The 26,741-nt window shown below is 42.0% G+C and overlaps 1 protein-coding gene across 6 annotated transcripts in view; it reads right to left on the reverse strand.

Annotated features, from left to right (window-relative positions):
* LOC128700231 (paired box protein Pax-6) overlaps positions 1 to 26,741 on the reverse strand; it is a 299,207-nt gene that overhangs the window by 181,565 nt on the left and 90,901 nt on the right. For 3 of the 6 annotated variants that reach the window (XM_070100796.1, XM_070100795.1, XM_070100793.1), the window contains exon 3: positions 18,691 to 18,726. The exons of the other annotated variants lie outside the window; for them this stretch is intronic. In XM_070100796.1, coding sequence (XP_069956897.1) covers positions 18,691 to 18,726 — 36 coding nt within the window. The remainder of the gene's footprint in view (positions 1 to 18,690; positions 18,727 to 26,741) is intronic. 6 annotated transcript variants of the gene reach the window in all.

Genomic DNA, 26,741 nt, shown 5'->3' on the forward strand with positions numbered 1-26,741 from the left:
AGGAGGAGTACAGGTATTAAAGGAGTGCAGGTATTAAAGAAGGAGTGCAGGTATTAAAGGAGGAGTGCAGGTATTAAAGAAGGAGTGCAGGTATTAAAGGAGGAGTGCAGGTATTAAAGAAGGAGTGCAGGTATTAAAGAAGGAGTGCAGGTATTAAAGAAGGAGTGCAGGTATTAAAGAAGGAGTGCAGGTATTAAAGAAGGAGTGCAGGTATTAAAGAAGGAGTGCAGGTATTAAAGAAGGAGTGCAGGTATTAAAGGAGGAGTGCAGGTATTAAAGAAGGAGTGCAGGTATTAAAGAAGGAGTGCAGGTATTAAAGAAGGAGTGCAGGTATTAAAGGAGGAGTGCAGGTATTAAAGAAGGAGTGCAGGTATTAAAGAAGGAGTGCAGGTATTAAAGAAGGAGTGCAGGTATTAAAGGAGGAGTGCAGGTATTAAAGAAGGAGTGCAGGTATTAAAGGAGGAGTGCAGGTATTAAAGAAGGAGTGCAGGTATTAAAGAAGGAGTGCAGGTATTAAAGAAGGAGTGCAGGTATTAAAGAAGGAGTGCAGGTATTAAAGGAGGAGTGCAGGTATTAAAGGAGGAGTGCAGGTATTAAAGAAGGAGTGCAGGTATTAAAGAAGGAGTGCAGGTATTAAAGAAGGAGTGCAGGTATTAAAGGAGGAGTGCAGGTATTAAAGGAGGAGTGCAGGTATTAAAGAAGGAGTGCAGGTATTAATAAGACTGGTAAATTTATGAACTAAACAGGTACTAACAGGATGGGTAAATATATTTAAAAAGAAGAGTGAAGGTAAATAGGTAAGATGAGTGTGGGTATTTCCTAGGGGGTATTGGTATTAATAGTTAGAGAAAAAGTGACGAATAGGGCGAGTGAAAGGTGAAATGGAAATATTAAAAAGGGTATAATATTAATAAGTGTTAAAACATTAAAAATGTGGGTAAAATATTAAGAATGGGGGTCAGGAATGAAGGGGAAAAAATAGTAAGAATCGAGGATTAAATTAAGATAAGGAGGTAAAAAATAACGAATGATTAAGATAGGAAAAATGAGGTGTTAGAATATTGTATATACATACACTCCGCATACATACACTTAGTATACATAAAATCAATATACTATATACATGTAGTATGCATATAATCAGTATACATAAACTTAGTATACATACAATCAGTATACATACACTTAGTATACATAAAATCAGTATACATACACTTAGTTTGGCTTAATCCAAATACGCCCAAATTTGCTTTTAATGTATTTTGACTGGTGGTAAACAGGTGACATGCAACCTTACTGACCCTCTTGTGTCAATAGGCTTTCAGCCCAATTAACCAATAATCGCCTACACACACACACACACACAGGGAACAGAGGGGGTAGAGGAGTGGCATTGCTGGTCAAAAACCGATGGGATTTTGATGAACTGGAGAGAGGAGACAGTGGAGAAGGAAGAGATTACATTGTATGAACGCTTCAGTCTGGAGGTCCCAAGGTGGAAATTGCAGTGATGTATAACCCACCACAGAACAGCAGGAAGCCAAGGCAGGAGTATGATGAGAGTAATAAAGCGATGGTTGACACACTGGCTGAAGTGGCAAGAAGAGCTCATGCATGCAGGGCAAAGCTGCTCATTATGGGTGACTTAACCACAAGGAAACCGATTGGGAGAACTTGGAGCCACATGGGGGCCAAGACACATGGAGGGCTAAGATGATGGAGGTGGTACTGGAAAACTTCATGTACCAACACGTAAGGGACACTACAAGAGAGAGAGGAGAGGATGAACCTGCAAGATTGGACCTAGTATTCACCTTGAGTAGTGCAGATATTGAGGCCGTCACATATGAAAGACCCCTTGGGGCCAGAGATCATGTGGTTTTAAGATTCGAATACACAGTAGAGTTACAAGTGGAGGGGGAAGCAGGAAGAGCCGGAAGAAATGAAGCCAAACTACAAGAAGGGGAACTACGCGGGAATGAAGAACTTCTTGAACGGGGTTCAGTGGGGCAGAGAAGTCAGTAAACGAGATGATGGAATACGTGACAATATGCAAGGAAGCTGAGGAGAGGTTTGTACCAAAGGGAAACAGGAATAATGAAAAAGCCAGGATGAGCCCATGGTTCACCCAAAGGTGCAGGGAGGCCAAAACCAAGTGTGCTAGGGGAGGGAAGAAGTATAGAAGGCACAGGACCCAGGAGAATAAGAAAAGCAGTCGTAGAGTCAGAATGAATATGCACAGGTAAGAAGGGAGGCCCAACGACAATATGAAAATGACATAGCAGCTAAAGCCAAATCTGACCCGAAGCTGTTGTACAGCCACATCAGGAGGAAAACAACAGTCAGCGACCAAGTAATCAGGCTAAGGAAGGAGGAGAGATCACAGGAAATGACCACGAAATATGTGAGGAACTCAACATGACATTTCAAAGAAGTGTTCACAGAGGAGACAGAAGGGACTCCAGAAAGACGGAGAGGTGGGGTACACCACCAAGTGTTGGGCACAATACATACAACCGAATAAGGAGTGAAGAAGCTGCTGAGCGATCTAAACACCTCAAAGGCGATGGGGCCGGATAACATCTCTCCATGGGTCCTAAGAGAAGGTGCAGAGGCGCTATGTGTACCCCTAACAATATTCAACACATCTATCGAAACAGGGAGATTACCTGAGGTATCGAAGACAGCAAATCTAGTCCCAATTTTTAAAAAAGGAGATAGACAAAAAGCATTAAATTATAGACCAGTGTCACTGACATGTATCAGGAGAAGAGTGGTGGAACACCTAGAAAAAAATGAGCTTATCAACAACATCTAACACGGTTTCAGGGATGGGAAATCCTATGTCACAAACCTACTGGAGGTCTATGACAGGGTGACAGCAGTAAGACAAGAGAGAGAGGGGTTGGTAGATTGCATTTTCTTGGACTGTAAGAAGGCGTTTGACACAGTTCCACACAAGATATTAGTACAAAAACTGGAGGACCAGACAGGGATAAAAGGGAAGGCACTACAATGGATCACGGAATACCTTTCAGGAAGACAGTAGCGAGTCATGGTACGCGGCGAGGTGTCAGAGTGGGCGCCTGTGACGAGTGGGGTTCCACAGGGGTCAGTCCTGGGACCGGTTCTGTTTCTGGTATTTGTGAATGACATGACAAGGAATACACTCCGAAGTGTCCCTATTTGCAGATGATGAAAAGTTGATGAGAAGAATTCAATCGGACGAAGACCAGGCAGAACTACAAAGAGATCTGGAGTGGCTGCAGGCCTCGTCCAGCAATTGACTCCTGGAGTTCAACCCCACCAAGTGCAAAATCTTGAAGATTGGGGAAGGGCAAAGAAGACAGCGGACGGAGTACAGTCTAGTGGACCAGAGACTACAAACCTCACTCAAGGAAAAAGATCTTGGGGTATGTATAACACCAGGCACATCTCCTGAGGCGCACATCAACCAAATAACTGCTGCAGCATATGGGCGTCTAGCAAACATAAGAACATCATTCCGCCATCTTAATAAGGAATCCTTCAGGACCCTGTACACTGTGTACGTTAGGCCCATATTGGAGTATGCGGCACCAGTTTGGAACACACACCTAGCCAAGCACGTAAAGAAACTAGAGAAAGTGCAAAGGTTTGCAACAAGACTAGTCCCAGAGCTAAGGGGTATGTCCTACGAGGAGAGGTTAAGGGAAATCGACCTGACGACACTGGAGGATAGGAGAGATAGGGGTGACGTGATAACGACATATAAAATACTGAGAGGAATTGACAAGGTGGACAGAGGCAGAATGTTCAGAGATGGGACACAGCAACAAGGGGACACAGTTGGAAGTTGAAGACACACATGAATTACAGGGATGTTAGGAAATATTTATTCAGTCACAGAGTAGTTAGGAAGTGGAATAGTTTGGGAATCGATGTAGTGGAGGCAGGATCCATACATAGCTTTAAGCAGAGGTATGATAAAGCTCACGGTTCAGGGAGAGTGACCCAGTAGCGACCAGTGAAGAGGCGGGGCCAGGAGCTATGAATCGACCCCTGCAACCACAACTAGGTGAGTACTAGCGACTAGTGAAGAGGCGGGACCTGGAGCTCTGAATCGATCCATGCGACCACGATTAGGTGAGTACACACATTCATGGCATTAATTAAAATTTCAGGTGGAGAGATTGATTACCGATAGATTGTACAGAGTCAGAGGAAGAAATAGCAGGTGCAAGTGATTACATACCAGGTGCAAGTGAGGACACAGCAGGTGCCTACTGAGGAATTTAGGTCAACTGGTGGTGGTTTAAAAATGTAAACACGACATTTCAGTTAATTTGGGAACAGAGTCAACCAAGATCAAAGAGTTCTGGAGGAAAAGAAAATCCCAGTAAAGATTGACTGCCCTTCTGAGCTTCACAGTGGCGCTGACAGCGGCGATGTTCGCCAGGAACGACGCTCTTGTTGAACGTGCAGATACTACAGTTCGAAAACGCAACATCTCTCCACTCCTTCAGAGTGTAGGACTGAAGTCATGCTAACCGGTTTTCCCGAATCCTTTCATAAGCGTTACTTTGCCAACACTCCAACAGAACATCAAGTCCAACTTCTGGGTATATTTATTCTGTAGACGCGTACAGAATACAGACACCCAGATGTTGCACAGCTGTCTCTTTATGATCTTGCCACATACTAACACACCTTCGTGTGTTAGTGTGTCACTAGTGAACAGTCCAAGTCGGACCGCAACGTCGTCATAAGTTTCTTTCTCCTGTGTGCGGGTTGTTTGTGTATTATCGGTATTATATACCGTTTTTATACGGTATATGAACTGTGTCACATTCATAAACATTATATATCGCAGTATACCTCAGGAGTCTCCAAAAATAGTCCCTGGGAGGTAGCGGAGATACTAGCCCCGGCTATCAGTCGTGTGTGCACTGCGCCGTGTTGATTGTGTTTTGCATGCAGTCAGAATGATGTTGCATTTCCAGTAGTTAGTGGAGTCACGCCTACATTGATGGGTTCACGCGCAACTCTTCCTAGCTTAGTTTGGTATTATATTAATGATCTAATGTAAATATATGGTCTTTATGTTTGCAAGGCCAGGTATGTACTCGCTGTAGTGAGATCAGTAACGACCATTTCCAGTAAGACACTATCTGCACACAGTCACTTGTCCCGAACAAGACACACTACAATGGAGAACTTACCCGATTCTCCTATAAGATCAAATAAGATTAACTAGAGCCTACATCATCCGGAACGAGACTCAAGATGTATAATTTGTCTGTAAGTATAGTTATCGTAGCCACTTGTAGATGTTCAACACACTGCAAGTTTCAAGTATCCCGGCCAGGAACGCTGTCTGTTGAAAAAAAAAAAAATACAGAGGTCTACCCACATGGGCACCCCGACACAATGTGAGTAAATGTCAGTACATAGCCTGAATTATGCAGTCCATAATTGCGTTAATTTCTCTTCAAGTTATTGTTGATTCTTACTCTGTGGACATCTTATTTTCTTGTTCCACCTTAAAGACGAGAGTTGATTCAAGTATTCCTGGTCTCGTACATTTCAAGATCAGAGAAGTTTTAAATACTTTTATATAAATATGTAATATTTAGATGCATCATTTTTCTCACCTATAAATTTACGCAGAGCTGAGCATTTCTGAAGGTGAATCCCAGCGGCAGTGCCGAGGGATTGATTACCTCAAACTCTTCCTCATCTTCCACCGTTCCTCTCTATATTGCATCGAAGAAGCCACTGGCTGGCGAAACGTTTCCAGAATAGACACCCAAATGTTGCACAAGTCTCTCCTTTATCAATTTGTCGGTTTTTTAAACCATTTATGAACGCGTTGATGGAAAGAGTCCTGCACCACCCTGGCTGCCGTCTTGGGCAGTGTGAGCCAGTGAATCAGTGAGCTCCTGGAAGTTACAAGTTACATGAATTCCAAGAAGATTATTCCTGGAACTTACCCGAGTCTCCTACAAGATCACGTAAGATGAACTAAGTTAATTGACAAGTTAGGAATATATTTATAAATTTTTACAAACTTGTCTAATATATTTTGAATCTAAAGTAAAATAAACTTTATTTCTATAAAGTCGGTACATAAAAGGTGATGATAATGGCACACTCTCTAGACCGTCACTGGGTATGGATAGGATATCAAGTGACTGTTTTTAAATTATATTTTAATTGATCGTCGTTCTTTTAATTTTCAATTCTTAGTGTTCACGATAAGAATAGACAGTAGTTGAGGATAGACTAGAGGGGTTTGTGGACTGCATAGAGGCCATTGATACTACAGAGAGGGGTAATGGTTACTATAGAGAGGGGCAATAGTAACTATAGACAGGTAATGGTTACTATAGAGAGAGGGGAGTCAAGATTGAGGGGATAGTGGACTGGACGGATAGTCAATAGGACAGAGAGGGGTAGAGGATGGAAGAAAGTAGTGAATAGGGTACGAGATAGATAGGGAATAGGGTAAGCAGGTCCTGCCGAGGGGTCATTAGCTGATAACACCACCCCCATCTGTTGACAACCCCTCCCCCCTTTTGACAGCCCCCCCCATCTGTTGACAGCCCCTCCCTCCCTCACCCAACCCTCTACTGTTCCACCCTTACTGATTCTTATCACTACATGATGTTCCCCTTACCCTCTCCTCCCTGCCTCTCTCTCTCTCTCTCTGTCTCTCTCTCTCTCTCTCTCTCTCTCTCTCTCTCTCTCTCTCTCTCTCTGTCTCTGTCTCTGTCTCTCTCTCTCTCTCTCTCTCTCTCTCTCTGTTACACAGGATTTAACAAGGTTAGGCTAAGGATCTCTCTCTCTCTCTCTCTCTCTCACACACACACACACACACACACACACACACACACACACACACACACACACACACACACACACACACACACACACATACATACAGAAGTAAGACACGAGAGAGAGGGGTGGGTAGATTGCGTTTTCCTAGACTGCAGGAAGGCCTTTGACACAGTTCCCCACAAGAGATTAGTGCAGAAGCTGGAGGATCAGGCGCATGTAACAGGGAGGGCACTGCAATGGATGAGGGAATACCTGACAGGGAGGCAGCAACGAGTCATGGTACGTGAAGAGGTATCACAGTGGGCGCCTGTGACGAGCGGGGTCCCACAGGGGTCAGTGCTAGGACCAGTGCTATTTTTGATATATGTGAACGACATGATGGAAGGAATAGACTCTGAAGTGTCCCTATTCGCAGATGATGTGAAGTTGATGAGAAGAATTAAATCGGATGAGGATGAGGCAGGACTGCAAAGAGACCTGGACAGGCTGGACATGTGGTCCAGTAACTGGCTTCTCGAATTCAATCCAGCCAAATGCAGTCATGAAGATTGTGGAGGGGCAAAGAAGACCGCAGACAGAGTATAGGCTAGGTGGACAAAGACTACAGACCTCACTCAGGGAGAAAGACCTTGGGGTGACCATAACACCGAGCACATCACCGGAGGGACACATTAACCAAATAACTGCTGCAGCATACGGGCGCCTGGCAAACCTGAGAATAGCGTTCCGATACCTTAATAAGGAATCGTTCAAGACACTGTACACTGTGTATGTTAGGCCCATACTGGAGAATGCAGCACCAGTTTGGAACCCACACCTGGTCAAGCACGTCAAGAAGTTAGAGAAGGTACAAAGGTTTGCAACAAGGCTAGTCCCAGAGCTCAGGGGAATGTCGTACGAGGAAAGGTTGAGGGAGATCGGACTGACGACACTGGAGGACAGAAGGGTCAGGGGAGACATGATAACGACATACAAGATACTGCGGGGAATAGACAAGGTGGACAGAGATAGGATGTTCCACAGAGGGGACACAGGGACAAGGGGTCACAACTGGAAGCTGAAGACTCAGACGAGTCACAGGGACGTTAGGAAGTATTTCTTCAGTCATAGAGTTGTCAGGAAGTGGAATAGCCTAGCAAGTGAAGTAGTGGAGGCAGGAACCATACATAGTTTTAAGAAGAGGTATGATACAGCTCAGGAAGCAGAGAGAGAGAGGACCTAGTAGCGATCAGTGAAGAGGCGGGGCCAGGAGCTGAGTCTCGACCCCTGCAACCACAATTAGGTGAGTACACACACACACACACACACACACACACACACACACACACACACACACACACACACACACACACACACACACACACACACACACACACACGCACGCACACACACACATACACACACACCGAGGTGTCCCTGTTTGCAGATGACGTGAAGTTGATGAAGAATTCATTCGATCGAAGACCAGGCAGAACTACAAAGTGATCTGGACAGGCTGCAGACCTGGTCCAGCAATTGGCTCCTGGAATTAAATCCCACCAAGTGCAAAGTCATGAATATTGGGGAAGGGCAAAGAAGACCGCAGACGGAGTACAGTCTAGGGGTCAGAGACTACAAACCTCACTCAAGGAGAAACATCTTGGGGTGAGTATAACACCAGGCACATCTCCTGAAGAGCACATCAACCAAATAACTGCTGCAGCATATGGGCGCCTAGCAAACCTCAGAACAGCATTCCGACATCTTAATAAGGAATCGTTCAGGACCCTGTACACTGTGTACGTTAGGCCCCTATTGGAGTATGCGGCACCAGTTTGGAACCCACACCTAGCCAAGCACGTAAAGAAACTAGAGAAAGTGCAAAGGTTTGCAACAAGACTAGTCCCAGAGCTAAGAGGTATGTCCTACGAGGAGAGGTTAAGGGAAATCGACCTGACGACACTGGAGGACAGGAGAGATAGGGGAAGACATGATAACGACATACAAAATACTGAGAGGAATTGACAAGGTGGACAAAGACAGGATGTTCCAGAGACTGGACACAGTAACAAGGGGACACAGTTGGAAGTTGAAGACACAGATGAGTCACAGGGATGTTAGGAAGTATTTCTTCAGCCACAGAGTAGTCAGTAAGTGGAATAGTTTGGGAAGCGATGTAGTGGAGGCAGGAACCATACATAGCTTTAAGCAGAGGTATGATAAAGTTAACGGTTCAGGGAGAGTGACCTAGTAGCGATCAGTGAAGAGGCGGGGCCAGGAGCTCGGACTCGACCCCTGCAACCTCAACTAGGTGTGTACAACTAGGTGAGTACATACACACACACACACAAACACAAGCACACTTCTTTTTCCTCCCATTCCTTCTTCTCTTTTCATTCTTTTCTTCTTCCTCTTTCTTCTACTTTTTCCTGTTCTTCATTTTCCTCCTCCTGTTCCTCCTCCTCTTCCTGTTCCTCCTGTTCTTCCTCCTCCTCTTCCTCCTCTTCCTCCTCCTCCTCCTCCTCCTTTTCCTCCTCCTCCTCCTCTTCCTCTTTCTCCTCCTCTTCCTCCTCCTCACACTCTCTCCTCGCGTCTTTCACTTCCTGAAATCCACTGGAAAATCTTCGTAATGTCTAGTTAAAGAATTTATCACTTATCTTTCTCTCTAGTCTTTATCCTTTATGGTCTTCCTCCTTCTATTCCTCCTTTTCACTAATTTCTTCCTTAATTTCCATCCATTATTTTTTCTCCTTTTTTGTGCATCGATATATTTATTTTTTTTTTGTGTCACGATTAAATTTTTTTGTGTCATGGTTAGATTTATTTGTTTGTGTGTCGCGGTTAGATCTGTTTGTTTTTGTGTTAATGTTTGGTACAATTACCAGCAGTATGTTGTCAAGCCGTTACCATGGTAACAGCTTGATAAAGCTCCTGGAGAGCGAAACGTTGCCACAATAAAATGTAACATTAGTTGCACTTGTGTCCTTTTGCCTAACATGTTTGTTTTTGCCTGTCGTGGTTAGATCTGTTTGTTTTGTATGTGTTGTGGTTATTTTTGTTTTTGTGTGTCGTGGTTGAACTTTTTTTGTGTGTAGTAGTTAGATTTGTTTGTTTTTTGTGTATCGTGGTAAGATTATTTTGTGTCAGTTAGATTTTTCTGTGTGTGTGTGTCGTGATTACATTTGTTCTTTTATGTGTGGGTCGTGGTTAGAATTGTTTGTGTGTCGTGATTAGATCTGTTTTGTGTGTGTTAGTTAATTTGTTAATTTTTGTGTGTCATAATTAGATTTGTTTGTATTTGTGTCGTGGTTCAATCTGCTTTTTAGGATCATCATTAAAAACAAAAGAAGCCATATTTTTCTCTAAACCTATAAAACAATATCCAATTATCTTTAAACCGAGAGTTTAATACAAGCGAATACGTTTTATTATTTAAAACCATTTTAAGTATTTAATCCTTCGGTACTAAAATAACTTAATCTACTGGAGCGCAATTTTGGGTCTTGTAAACAGACACAAAAAAGAGAAAACTGAGAGAGAAACAGCCATAGTTTGCAAATACAAGATAGAAATCAACCTGGGTTACGTAAAGATTTAAAAGAACCTTTAATTTAACAGCGAAGGTCGCAAAGTTTTCTCTTGATAAGAACGCTCCCCCCCACTCCCCCCCCCAAAAAAAAAAGATAAGAGCGTATATATATATATATATATATATATATATATATATATATATATATATATATATATATATATATATATATATATATATATATATATATATATATATTTATATATATACACGCTCTTATCCCTAAAATAACTTATTTTAGTATTATTAAAAAGGGTTCATAACCTCCAACGCTTGATACAACAGAGACGTTAAATTACTTATATTCTCCAAGTCCCAACGACCTACCTTACCACTAATACATTTTATAAATTTCAGTTATTTTTTTCAGTGATCTAATGTAAAGCTTCATAGTCTGTCGTTCCTTTAGTCTAAATTTTCTCACATAAAAGTTCAATTTAATTTCCTAAATAAAGTTTATTACATGTCCGACGATTCAAGCTTCCAGTTGTTACTTTTACGGGATAACAACTACATAGACAGGGACGTAAATCATAGCACTGTATCATCCTTTAAGATGATACTAGTATATGCATGAGAGTGGTATCCACTGAAGATACAGTCAGTCACCAAGCTAATATAAACAAGACCTCCAGTGGGCCACTGACAACAATATGATGGTCAATGAGGACAAATTTCAGTTACTACGTCATGGAAGAATGGAGGGAATAAAAATTAGATCAGAGTACAAGACAAACTTAAACTACTTAACAGAACTTAAGTCAAATGTGAAAGACCTGGAAGTGATTATATCAGAAGATCTCACGTTCAAGAAGTAGAACAATGTTATGGTTGGTACAGTTAGGTACACTGTATCAACATCCGTGGCCCCAAATTATTAAACATCTTACCAGAAGATATCAGAAACACTGCTGGGGCAAGTGTAGAAGTCTTCAAGAGAAAACTGGACAAGTATCTTCACCAGGTGCCAGATGAATTAGGCTGTGATGGTTATGTGGGGTAGCGGGCCTCCAGCAGCAACAGCCTGATTGACAAGGCTAGCACCAGACGAACCTGGCCCATGGCCGGGCTCTAGGTATATCTAAGGTTATCGCAACTGCAAGAAAAGTGAAAGGTTGGATAACTAGAATTTTCAAACAAAAGATTCCAAGCCAATGATGACACTCTGAAGGTCACTCGTTCTCTCTTGGCTAAAATATTGCTGTGTACTAACGGTCCTCTTCAAGGCAGGCGAATTTGTTGAGCTGGAAAATGTACAGAGAATCTTTATAGTTCGTACAAAATCAGTCAAGCGTCTAAATAACTGGGAGTGCTTGAAGTCCCTATAACTGTACTTCTCAGAACGTAAGCGAGAAAGATACATTATAATCTACTGGAAGGATTGATGCCAAATCCGCAAGCCGAAATGAGTACAGAGTACAGAGCAATGAGTACAGAGAACTCAGTGAATGTTAAGGGACCACGACACTTCAGCACCCTCTCTTCATGCATAAAAGTGATCATCAACAAACCCTTGGATGTCCTCAAGAGGAAACTCTTTAGATTATTCGAAACACTTCATTATCAGGTGTTGCACACGTTGGACTGCAGACGGCTGGCACCAACAGCTTGATTGATCAAGCAAGCAACCAGGAGGCCTGGTCTGCAACAGGGTCGTGGGGGCGGTGACCTCTTGTTCACTATCAAGGATACTTTAATACCAAAGATAAGGCCGTTTCCCACCAAGGCAGGGTGGCCCCGAGGAAAAAAACTCATCATTCACTCCATCCTTGTCTTGCCAGAGGCATGCTTACACTATAGTTATAAAACTGCAACATTAACACTCCTTCAGAGTGCCGGCACTGTACTTCCCATCTCCAGGAATCAAGTCCGGCCTGCCGGTTTCCCTGAATCCCATCATAATTGTTACATTGCTTACACTCCAACAGCACGTCAAGTCCTAAAAACCATTTGTCTCCATTCGCTCCTATCTAATACGCTAACACACTTGCTGGAAGTCCAAACCCCTCTCACACAAAACCTCCTTTATCCCCTCCCTCCAATCTTTCCTAGGCCGACCCCTACCCCGTCTTCCCTCCACTACAAATTTGTACACTCGAAGTCATTCTATTTCGTTCCACCCTCTCTATATGTCCAAACCATCTCAATAACCCCTCCTCGGCCCTCTGGATAATAGTTTTGGTAATCTCACACCTCCTCCTAATCTCCAAACTACGGATTCTCTGGATTATATTCACACCACACATTGCCCTCAGTCATGACAACTGCACTGCCTCCAGCCTTCTCCTTGTTGCAACATTCACATCCCATGTCTAACACCCATACAAGAGCGTTGGTATAAATATACTCTCATACATTCCTCTCTTTGCTTTCATAGACAAAGTTCTTTGTCTCCACAGACTCCTTAGTGCACCACTCACCTTTTTCCCCTCGTCAATTCTATGATTCACCTAATCCTTCATAGACCCATCTGCTGACACGTCCACTCCCAAATATCTGAACACATTCACCTCCCCATACTCTCTCCCTCCAATCTGATATCCAATCTTCCGTTGCCTAAGTTTTTTATCCTCATCACCCTACTCTTTCCTATATTCACTTTTAATATCCCTCTTTTACATACCCTACCAAACTCATCATCCAACATCTGCAACTTCTCTTCAGAATCTCCCAAAAGCACAGTGTTATCAGCAAAGAGCAACTGTGACAACTCCCACGTTGTGTTAGATTCTTTATCTTTTAACCCCACACCTCTTACCAACACCCGAGCATTCACTTCTCTTACAACTCCATATATAAATATGTTGAACAACCATGGTGACATCACACATCCCTGTCTAAGGCCTACTTTTACTGGAAAATAATCTCCCTCTCTGCTACATACTCTAACCTGAGCCTTACTATCCTCGTAAAAACTTTTCACCACTTTCAATAACCTACCTATCCACCCTATCATACACCTTTTCCAAATCCATAAATGCCACAAAAACCTCTTTACCCTTATCTACTGTTCACCTATATGTTTCACTGCAAACACTTGGTCTACACACCCCCTACCCTTCCTAAAGCCTTCTTGTTCATCTGCTCTCCTACTCTCCGTCTTGTTCTTAATTCTTTTAATAATAACTGTACCATACACTTCACCAGGTATACTCAACAGACTTATTCCTCTATAATTTTTACACTCTTTTTTATCCCCTTTGCCTTTATACAAAGGAATTATAAATGCTCTCTGCCATATATATATATATATATATATATATATATATATATATATATATATATATATATATATATATATATATATATATATATATATATATATATATATATATATATATACACACACACACACCTATCAGTGTGCATACCTTGTCATTCTCAACCTCTGTAGTTCACAAGTTCATTCGTCTCCTCTTCTTCCTTCTCTCTCTTCCTCCTCTTCCACCTGCTTTTCTATCCATGATTTATACACCTAGATAATACACGATGGTCTTTATTCTAGGTGGAAGTAGATTGTTGTTAGCAGAGTCGTCTGCTGTCTCCCTTGTACTCAGGTATTTTCATCAGTATTTCCCTTCCTTCTTTCTCTTTCACAAACCATACCCTCATTTCTTCCACCCTCCTCCGCCTCCTTTTTTTCCGCTTTTCCAACTTCTTAGCCTCCAACCCTCCTCCTCCATTTCCTCCACCCCTCCTTCTCCATTTCCTCCTCCTTATCCTCCCCGTCAACACAAGGCTGGGGATCAGAGCCGTGGAGAGGGATTAGCGCCCTCCCCTCCCCTAACCCATCCCACCTATCCCTTTCCCTTTCTACACCCCCCGAGCTTCCTCCTCCCTCTACCTTCCTCTACACCTCTCCTCTCCCCACCCCCGTGCCTTTCTCTGCCTACTACTCGTTCTCCCTTCGCATAAGTAAGTCTATTTTGGTACAGGTACACATAAGTACAAAAAAACATACATAGTAACATATATTTCACAATTCGACGGGCGAAATTATTTACATTATGTCTCAGTCCACAGCAAGACTAACCTGCAAACTCTGCATCAAAATACACAGCGCTTTATCCACACAGCTGTATGTAGGTTCGAATCCTGCTATGGTAACATACGTGTACATTACCGAGGATAACCCATAAGTCAGAGTGAGTGACTTAGAATATGATAAGGAAACATAGTGTCAGTTTCAACTACGTAAGCTGGATCACTTGCACATTCACCTCACACACTGAGGTCTGGAGATCGAATCTCCTCCGGTACGGCTGGAAAACATTACGGACGTGTTTCCATAAGACACCTGTTGTCCATGTTCACCCATCAGTCTAAAATGGGTACCTGGGTGTTAGTCGACTGGTGTGGGTCGCATCCTGGGACAAAACTGACCTAATTTGCCCGAAATGCTCAGCATAACAAGCGACTTCCTATATAGTAGTATGTCATTGATGTCAGCTAGGACTGTATACCTTGTACATGTACTTGTAGTAAATAAAGATATTATTATATAATAGAACAGGACAGTAACAGGCTGCTGACGTATCCAATTTTGTTAAATAAAAATAAAAGAGAAAAATATCCCTCTGACCTCCATACGTCTCCTCCCTCTCCCTACGCCTCCCTCCTTCTTTCTGCCTCCCTCCCTGCCACACCAGGATCACCCTTCCCCCCTCCCCCCCCCACACACACACGTACTGGATTCATTGTAGCTAATGTTTTGGTCGACAGGGATCAGAAGGGGCGGATCGCGTCCCACCTAAATTACTGGTTGTCGGCTCATTTTAAGTCCACCCTGCGCTCTTTACCTGTGTCTTACCCGTGATTGCTCTCCAGAGCCGCTCTACACTTGCTGGAATGAGACCGTCTGATCACCCAAGCTGTTAGTGCTGGCGGCCCACGCTGGTGTTGACATTTGCCCCTGTGTTTTGTTCCTCGATGAAGGGCGCTTGATCTCAAGAGTGGAGGGCAAACCTCCTCTTCCTCTGATCAAACTTGATTACCTCCCATTCCCCACTGTATAACCCCCCTACGAGTTTAGTGTTTTCCCGTAAATATAATAATTATATTTTTAATATGACTTTTACTGTTATTATTGTTTTTATTTTAATTATTATTAATGATAATACAAATAACGAATAATAATAAAATAATTAGGTAACATTTCTTCTGGCCTGAGTCTTAGGTCATAAGATGATCCGCTCAGTGGAGCTTTCGGTCCGGTGACCAGGGAGGGAAATTACTTTCGGTCCTGGAACCGAGTGGTAGATTACATTTGGTCCTGGAACCGAGCGTGACTACTGATTTTGGTCATAAAACCAGTAGTGATGTTCGATTTTGGACACGAGACCGTCAGTAATGACTGACCGTGGTCCTGGGACCCAGTTTTACGACTAATTATGATTATAGGACCGAATGTGATGATTATTTACTCAAGTTATAATTCTCTTCTTAACTGTGATAAATCATCTTTACTGCCCCTTATTTTAAGAAGTAATTTATGTACTCTTGAAAAACAATTCTCGCTTGAGACATAAGAAGCACAATACCCCGGTTGGAAAAAATCACAAATAACCCACAAATCTACAATACCCTGGCTGTGACAATACAAAACTGACCTACAATTCCACAATACCCTGGTTGCTATAATACACAAGTAACCCACAGTTCCATAATACCATTATTGCAACAATTCACATCCCAGTAATCTGGATGAAACAAATCACAGAAAATTCCCAATTCCAAAATATGGCTTAAACAATTCACAAATAACCCGCAACTCCACAATATCGTGGCTGGAATTGTTTACAAATAAGCAACAGTTCCACAATATCGTGGCTGGAACAATTTACGAATAACCCACAACCCACACCATACTCTGAAAGGAACAGTTCACAAACCACAATTCCATGGTTGGAACAATTCTCTAATAACCCATAATTCCACAATGGTTCAAGATGAAGTGTGGCATGCAAAGAGTACGTAACCTTTATTCGGCGCATGTACACACCCTCATTGACAGGCTATCTCCCCCAACCAGCGAACCAGGTGACTGAGGGTTGACGATGGGGCCCCGTCGTTCAATCAGTACCCAGGTTCCAGCCAGTGAGAAGATGGTTTTGGCAATCGCAGAGGTGATGTGGGTACCACTCTCCTGTCTGCCCTTGTCATTCCCATTCTAGAGCTGGTTGAAGCACGGTCTGCTCTCTAGTGGCTTCTATTCTGCCTTGCTTACCGTGGAGTGCACTAATACCTATCACTGTACATAGTGTATATAGTGTACATACTTCTGTTCTAAATTGGTGAAGGATAATGTAAGTCAAAAGTTTTCTGCTGTGTTTATTTTGCTCCCTTTACACCCAGGATAACAGGCCATTGGGACTCCTGGGTTGTAGTATTAAGCAAAACTTTTTCATGGTCCAATAAGACCAAAACTTCTTTATAATGGACCAGGACGGGCCGAAACTTCTCTATAATGGACCAGGATGGACTGAAACTTCTTTATGATGGACCAGGATGGACTGAAACTTCTCAATAATGGACCAGGATGGATAGAAACTTCTTTATGATAGTTCAGAATGGACTGAAGTTTTTTTAATGGTTCAGAATGGACCGAAAATTCTTTAATATCTCAGAACCGACCGAAACTATACTTTGCAGTGTTTCAGTGAAGCTAAAATGGCGCATCTTGGCACTCCTCAGGGCTGTGTGTTAGGTCCTACGCTGTTTAACGAATTAATGCTATACGAAAATCAATACCAGATACCTCAGTAATATCATAAATAACAATGTTGATATTCCTGGAGGCTCTTAAAACTTTTTCGTGGGCCGAAAACCTCTTTAAATTACATACAGCCTGGAATATTGTGGATTTTATAATATCTGTAGAGAAGACGGTGTTTTTGAGGGGCAACACTGGCAGCCATAAAAGTGGAACTGCAAAACTGAATGTTGATGGCATGGTATTGGATAACACAAGTGGATCCAATACCATCGAGCTGGCCCAAGTAGTCTCTCTCTTTACACCACTAAAGACAACTTTTCCCTCGTGTAATAAAGAACTCTCGGTAGAGTTTCTTGCTTTTTTTTGTTTTCTAATTACCGATATTTATCTGATGTTTGACAGTTCTTAAGATATGGTTATATATATATATATTATATATATATATATATATATATATATATATATATATATATATATATATATATAGACAGTGTGTTCATAAAAACACTCTACCACATGAAACCGAATGACATCCTGCATCTGCAGCTACTAACTGTGAAAGATTATTGCAATAAAGTTGCATGTTATACCTGTTTGAAATCAGGGAGTGTTTTTTTGTGCACACTGTGTGTGTGTGTGTGTGTGTGTGTGTACACACACATTTCGTTTATGATTTCTACTGATCATTTATTTGTAGTTTCAACCTCAAGCCTTTTAAATTATTTCTTTTTTAAAATTTCCAATTAAATAGTCACTCTTTTTAAGTAATTATCAGAGTAATTATGTAATACCTCATTTATCAAACTGGTCACTCTCTCTCTCTCTCTCCCAGGTGTTACTGAGCAGTGTGTGTGTGTGTGTGTGTGTGTGTGTGTGTGTGTGTGTGTGTGTGTACGTGTTCACTTGTTTACATTACACACGACAACATTAACCAAATAATCCTTGAATCACATGTATAAATTCAATTAATTATGGACACTATAACCCAGCTGTCCACGGCAGGCAGGCAAGCAGACAGGGAGACAGAAAGCAGACAGCCATGGAGACAGACAAGGAGGCAACAAGTTGACAGGCAGAGAGGGAGACAAGGATACAAGGAAATAGTAGGGAGATAGAGAGACGATACATAAAGAGGCTGAGAGAGAGAGAGACGGTAGGTAGGTAGAGGGAGGGAAGCAAGGAGGAAGGTAGGTAGGTAGACTGGCTGGAGTTAAGTAACGTTTCCGGAATAGTGACGAGGAGGAAGGCAGGCAGGTAGGGAGAGAGAAAGGCAGCGCCAGGTAGATATAGAGGCAGGCTAGTAGACTTACAGGGAGGCTTGTAGACATATAGGGAGGCTGGTAGACATGTAGGGAAGCAGGCAATGGGAAAAATGTGAAAAGAAATTAGAGAAGGGTGAACGAAGACAGTCAGGAAGGGAGGAATAGAGGCAAGGAGGGAGGGAGAAAGCTAAGAAGGGATACACACAGGCAAGGGAGAAGGATACAAGCAGCAAGGGAGGCACACAAGCAGGGATGGAGGGAGATAAGCAGAGAGATAATATCAGGATAGACTTGAATACTCTCATCACGGAGATAATACTCGCCTGTGTTATAAGATGTGGAGAATTCGATCTCACAAGCTGAAAGCAAACAAAGGAACATCAAGTACGTGTCTATAATTGCAGTTCTATCATTCTCAATAATATAATCCACCATAACAGAATCTATAACATTTCATCCCACTTACTCTTATAAGCACAACACTCCACACTTCAGAGAGCAAATATTCAACGACGTTTCGGTCCTTTTTTCAGCCCATTATTAAAAAAGCACGTGACAAGATAATGGTTCATATCGCACCGAAACGTCGTGCAAAGTTTCACGGTATTGTGAATTTTATTCATTATAAGTACAATATAGATAAAAAATTCATAATAAACTATATATATATATATATATATATATATATATATATATATATATATGTCGTGCCGAATAGGTAAAACTGGTCAATTGTCAAGAACTCATTTAAAATTAAGTTCTTCCCAAAATTTTCTTTTATACGTTTAAAGATTTTTTTTTTCATTGATGCTAATATAAAAATTAATACTTTTGTACCAAAAGAACCTTAAAAAACTTACCTAACCTTATTATAACAAGCGCAATTTAATTTAGCATAATCCAAGTTAATATATTTTAGATAAGTTTACACTAATTTAGTAATAAAGAAACAATGAAATACATATTTTTTTCGTTAGGTTCAGAATGATTTTTTGCGAAATTATTGCATACACAAATTTTCGTTTTCTTTATTCGGCACGAAAAGCGTCGCTAATTAAGCCAAAATCGCAAGTTTTACCTATTAGGCACGACACACACACACACACACACACACACATATATATATATATATATATATATATATATATATATATATATATATATATATATATATATATATATATATATATGTATGTATGTATGTTTGCGTGGACAACAGATATTTATTGGTTACTACATCATGGACTGGCCTAGAGGATTAGGGATGGACTCCTTTTGTGACTGGGTTGGCTTGGGAAGCCAGACGTCAGGGGTTTGGAGGCGGGCCAGTGTGGAGAGAGTTGTGTTGGTCAGACCCATGAAGGAGCAACATCCTCTTCTCCATCTCCTTAACTCCAACTCCAGGGGCTCAGCTTCATGGATTAGCACCCTCCTCCTCTTCAACTCTAGTGGTGGTGTAGACACACTCCAGTGGTCCAGACATCAGTGGTCCAGACATCAGTGGTCCAGACTTCAGATATACTAACTTTGTTTGTCAGGAACAACAGAAGAAATAATCATAGGCGAGTATATTCATGACTATTTTCTGCTTCTGAGTCCACGAGAGAGAGAGAGAGAGAGAGAGATACAATATGAGATATATACAGTATATAGAGGACTGACTCATAATACCATAGGGAGAATATTTGAAAACTAACCCAGAGTACTATGACTGTAATATTTGAGAACCCACAATACCATGACTGGTACAATTCACAGCTAACCCACATTACCATGGCTGGTATATTTCACAACCAACAATACCATAGCTGAAACAATTCATAACTAACCATGGTTGGAACAATTTACAACTAACTCACAATATCATGGCTAAAAATACAGTACCATAATTGGAACAGTTCATAACCTACAATACCATGGTTAAAACAATTCACACCCAACAGTACTATGGCTAACAATTCACAACTAACAAACAATACCATGTCTGGAACAAATGACAACTAATACACGATACCATGTCTGGAACAAATGACAACTAATACACGATACCATGTCTGGAACAAATGACAACTAATACACGATACCATGGGTGGAACCTGTCAGTAATAACGTACAATACTATGGCCTGAACTAATCACGAATAACCAACAATAACATAACAGTCAACTAATGTAACGTACAGAATTCTCAGCCATGTTAGCATAGTATGCTGGTGGTAGTGGTAACGAAGGCATCACTGTTAGTGCTAGTAGTAACGATGACGTTACTATGTTACTGTTGTTAGTAACGGCGGTTTTACTTCTACCCCTATCACGCAGTTTGATCGGATAAACGTAAAAAAAATCACACGAGACGTGCATTAGATAACACAAACACCTCAGATAACACAAGCACCTCAGATAACACAAGCACCTCAGATAACACAAGCACCTCAGATAACACAAGCACCTCAGATAACACAAGCACCTCAGATAACACAAGCACCTCAGATAACACAAGTACCTCAGATAACACAAGTACCTCAGATAACACAAGCACCTCAGATAACACAAGCACCTCAGATAACACAAGTACCTCAGATAACACAAGTACCTTAGATAACACAAGCACCTCAGATAACACAAGCACCTCAGATAACACAAGTCCCTCAGATAACACAAGACCCTCAGATAACACAAGACCCTCAGATAACACAAGCCCCTCAGATAACACAAGCACCTCAGATAACACAAGCACCTCAGATAACACAAGCACCTCAGATAACACAAGCACCTCAGATAACACATGCACCTCAGATAACACAAGCACCTCAGATAACACAAGCACCTCAGATAACACAAGCACCTCAGATAACACAAACACCTCAGATAACACAAACACCTCAGATAACACAAGCACCTCAGATAACACAAACACCTCAGATAACACAAGCACCTCAGATAACACAAGCACCTCAGATAACACAAGCACCTCAGACAACACAAACACCTCAGATAACACAAGCACCTCAGATAACACAAGCACCTCAGATAACACAAGCACCTCAGATAACACAAGCACCTCAGATAACACAAGTACCTCAGATAACACAAGTATCTCAGATAACACAAGTACCTTAGATAACACAAGCACCTCAGATAACACAAGAACCTCAGATAACACAAGCACCTCAGATAACACAAGCACCTCAGATAACACAAGCACCTCAGATAACACAAGCACCTCAGATAACACAAGCACCTCAGATAACACAAGCACCTCATAACACAAGTACCTCAGATAACAAAAGCACCTCAGTTAACACAAGTACCTCAGATAACACAAACACCTCAGATAACACAAGCACCTCAGATAACACAAGTACCTCAGATAACACAAGCACCTCAGTTAACACAAGTACCTCAGATAACACAAACACCTCAGATAACACAAGCACCTCAGATAACACAAGCACCTCAGATAACACAAGCACCTCAGATAACAAAAGCACCTCAGATAACACAAGCACCTCAGATAACACAAGCACCTCAGATAACACAAACACCTCAGATAACACAAGCACCTCAGATAACACAAGCACCTCAGATAACACAAGCACCTCAGATAACACAAGCACCTCAGTTAACACAAGTACCTCAGATAACACAAGTACCTCAGAAAACACAAGCACCTCAGATAACACAAGCACCTCAGATAATACAAGCACCTCAGATAACACAAGCACCTCAGATAACACAAACACCTCAGATAACACAAGTCCCTCAGATAACACAAGACCCTCAGATAACACAAGCACCTCAGATAACACAAGTACCTCAGATAACACAAGTACCTCAGATAACACAAGTACCTCAGATAACACAAGTACCTCAGAAAACACAAGCACCTCAGGTAACACAAGCACCTCAGATAACACAAGCACCTCAGGTAACACAAGCACCTCAGATAACACAAGCCCCTCAGATAACACAAGTACCTCAGATAACACAAGCACCTTAGATAACACAAGCCCCTCAGATAACACAAGTACCTCAGATAACACAAGCCCCTCAGATAACACAAGTACCTCAGATAACACAAGTACATCAGATAACACAAGCCCCTCAGATAACACAAGCACCTCAGATAACACAAGCCCCTCAGATAACACAAGTACCTAAGATAACACAAGCACCTTAGATAACACAAGCACCTTAGATAACACAAGCACCTTAGATAACACAAGCACCTCAGATAACACAAGCACCTTAGATAACACAAGCACCTCAGATAACACAAGCACCTCAGATAACACAAGCCCCTCAGATAACAAGCCCCTCAGATAACACAAGCACCTCAGATAACACAAGCACCTTAGATAACACAAGCCCCTCAGATAACACAAGCACCTCAGATAACACAAGCCCCTCAGATAACACAAGTACCTCAGATAACACAAGTACCTCAGATAACACAAGCCCCTCAGATAACACAAGCACCTCAGATAACACAAGCACCTCAGATAACACAAGCCCCTCAGATAACAAGCCCCTCAGATAACACAAGCACCTCAGATAACAAGCACCTCAGATAACACAAGCACCTCAGATAACACAAGCACCTCAGGTAACACAAGCACCTCAGATAACACAAGCACCTCAGGTAACACAAACACCTCAGATAACACAAGCCCCTCAGATAACACAAGTACCTCAGATAACACAAGCACCTTAGATAACACAAGCCCCTCAGATAACACAAGTACCTCAGATAACACAAGCACCTCAGATAACACAAGCCCCTCAGATAACACAAGTACCTCAGATAACACAAGTAACTCAGATAACACAAACCCCTCAGATAACACAAGCACCTCAGATAACACAAGCCCCTCAGATAACACAAGTACCTAAGATAACACAAGCACCTTAGATAACACAAGCACCTTAGATAACACAAGCACCTCAGATAACACAAGCACCTTAGATAACACAAGCACCTCAGATAACACAAGCACCTCAGATAACACAAGCCCCTCAGATAACAAGCCCCTCAGATAACAAGCCCCTCAGATAACAAGCACCTCAGATAACACAAGCACCTCAGATAACACAAGCCCCTCAGATAACACAAGTACCTCAGATAACACAAGCACCTCAGATAACACAAGCCCCTCAGATAACACAAGCACCTCAGATAACACAAGCCCCTCAAATAACAAGCACCTCAGATAACAAGCACCTCAGATAACACAAGCACCTCAGATAACACAAGCACCTCAGATAACACAAGCACCTCAGATAACACAAGCCCCTCAAATAACACAAGCACCTCAGATAACAAGCACCTCAGATAACACAAGCACCTCAGATAACACAAGCCACTCAGATAACACAAGCACCTCAGATAACACAAGCCCCTCATAACACAAGTACCTCAGATAACACAAGCACCTTAGATAACACAAGCACCTCAGATAACACAAGCACCTCAGATAACACAAGCACCTCAGATAACACAAGCACCTCAGATAACACAAGCACCTCAGATAACACAAACACCTCAGATAACACAAACACCTCAGATAACACAAGCATCTCAGATAACACAAGCACCTCAGATAACAAGCACCTCAGATAACACAAGCACCTCAGATAACACAAGCACCTCAGATAACACAAGCCCCTCAGATAACACAAGCCCCTCAGATAACACAAGCACCTCAGATAACAAGCACCTCAGATAACACAAGCACCTCAGATAACACAAGCATCTCAGATAACACAAGCACCTCAGATAACACAAGCACCTCAGATAACACAAGCACCTCAGATAACACAAGCACCTCAGATAACACAAGCACCTCAGATAACACAAGCACCTCAGATAACACAAGCACCTCAGATAACACAAACACCTCAGATAACACAAGCACCTCAGATAACACAAGCACATCAGATAACACGAGCACCTCAGATAATACCAGCACCTCAGATAACACAAGCACCTCAGATCACGCAAACACCTCAGATAACAAAAACACCTCAGATAACACAAGCACCTCAGATAACACAAACACCTCAGATAACACAAGCACCTCAGATAACACAAACACCTCAGATAACACAAGCACCTCAGATAACACAAACACCTCAGATAACACAAACACCTCAGATAACACAAGCACCTCAGATGACACAAACACCTCAGATAACACAAGCACCTCAGATAACACAAACACCTCAGATAACACAAGCACCTCAGATAACACAAGCACATCAGATAACACGAGCACCTCAGATAATACCAGCACCTCAGATAACACAAGCACCTCAGATCACGCAAACACCTCAGATAACAAAAACACCTCAGATAACACAAGCACCTCAGATAATACAAACACCTCATATAACACAAACACCTCAGATAACACAAGCACCTCAGATAACACAAACACCTCAGATAACACAAGCACCTCAGATAACACAAACACCTCAGATAACACAAACACCTCAGATAACACAAGCACCTCAGATAACACAAGCACCTCAGATAATACAAGCACCTCAGATAATACAAGCACCTCAGATAACACAAGCACCTCAGATAACAAGCACCTCAGATAACACAAGCCCCTCAGATAACACAAGTACCTCAGATAACACAAGTACCTCAGATAACACAAGCACCTCAGATAACACAAGCACCTCAGATAACACAAGCACCTCAGATAACAAGCACCTCAGATAACACAAGCACCTCAGATAACACAAGCACCTCAGATAACAAGCACCTCAGATAACACAAGCCCCTCAGATAACACAAGCCCCTCAGATAACACAAGCACCTCAGATAACACAAGCCCCTCAAATAACACAAGCACCTCAGATAACAAGCACCTCTGATAACACAAGCACCTCAGATAACACAAGCACCTCAGATAACACAAGCACCTCAGATAACACAAGCACCTCAGATAACACAAACACCTCAGATAACACAAACACCTCATATAACACAGGCACCTCAGATAACACAAACACCTCAGATAACACAAACACCTCAGATAACACAAGCATCTCAGATAACACAAGCACCTCAGATAACACAAACACCTCAGATAACACAAGCACCTCAGATAACACAAGCCCCTCAGATAACACAAGCCCCTCAGATAACACAAGCCCCTCAGATAACACAAGCACCTCAGATAACAAGCACCTCAGATAACACAAGCATCTCAGATAACACAAGCATCTCAGATAACACAAGCACCTCAGATAACACAAGCACCTCAGATAACACAAGCACCTCAGATAACACAAGCACCTCAGATAACACAAGCACCTCAGATAACACAAACACCTCAGATAACACAAGCACCTCAGATAACACAAGCACATCAGATAACACGAGCACCTCAGATAATACCAGCACCTCAGATAACACAAGCACCTCAGATCACGCAACTCAGATAACAAAAACACCTCAGATAACACAAGCACCTCAGATAACACAAACACCTCATATAACACAAACACCTCAGATAACACAAGCACCTCAGATAACACAAACACCTCAGATAACACAAGCACCTCAGATAACACAAACACCTCAGATAACACAAACACCTCAGATAACACAAGCACCTCAGATGACACAAACACCTCAGATAACACAAGCACCTCAGATAACACAAACACCTCAGATAACACAAGCACCTCAGATAACACAAGCACATCAGATAACACGAGCACCTCAGATAATACCAGCACCTCAGATAACACAAGCACCTCAGATCACGCAAACACCTCAGATAACAAAAACACCTCAGATAACACAAGCACCTCAGATAACACAAACACCTCATATAACACAAACACCTCAGATAACACAAGCACCTCAGATAACACAAACACCTCAGATAACACAAGCACCTCAGATAACACAAACACCTCAGATAACACAAACACCTCAGATAACACAAGCACCTCAGATAACACAAGCACCTCAGATAATACAAGCACCTCAGATAACACAAGCACCTCAGATAACAAGCACCTCAGATAACACAAGCACCTCAGATAACACAAGCCCCTCAGATAACACAAGTACCTCAGATAACACAAGTACCTCAGATAACACAAGCACCTCAGATAACACAAGCACCTCAGATAACACAAGCACCTCAGATAACACAAGCACCTCAGATAACACAAGCACCTCAGATAACAAGCACCTCAGATAACACAAGCACCTCAGATAACACAAGCCCCTCAGATAACACAAGCCCCTCAGATAACACAAGCCCCTCAGATAACACAAGCCCCTCAAATAACACAAGCACCTCAGATAACAAGCACCTCTGATAACACAAGCACCTCAGATAACACAA

The sequence above is a fragment of the Cherax quadricarinatus genome, chromosome 74 (assembly GCF_038502225.1).
Source record: "Cherax quadricarinatus isolate ZL_2023a chromosome 74, ASM3850222v1, whole genome shotgun sequence".
NCBI lineage: Eukaryota > Metazoa > Arthropoda > Malacostraca > Decapoda > Parastacidae > Cherax > Cherax quadricarinatus.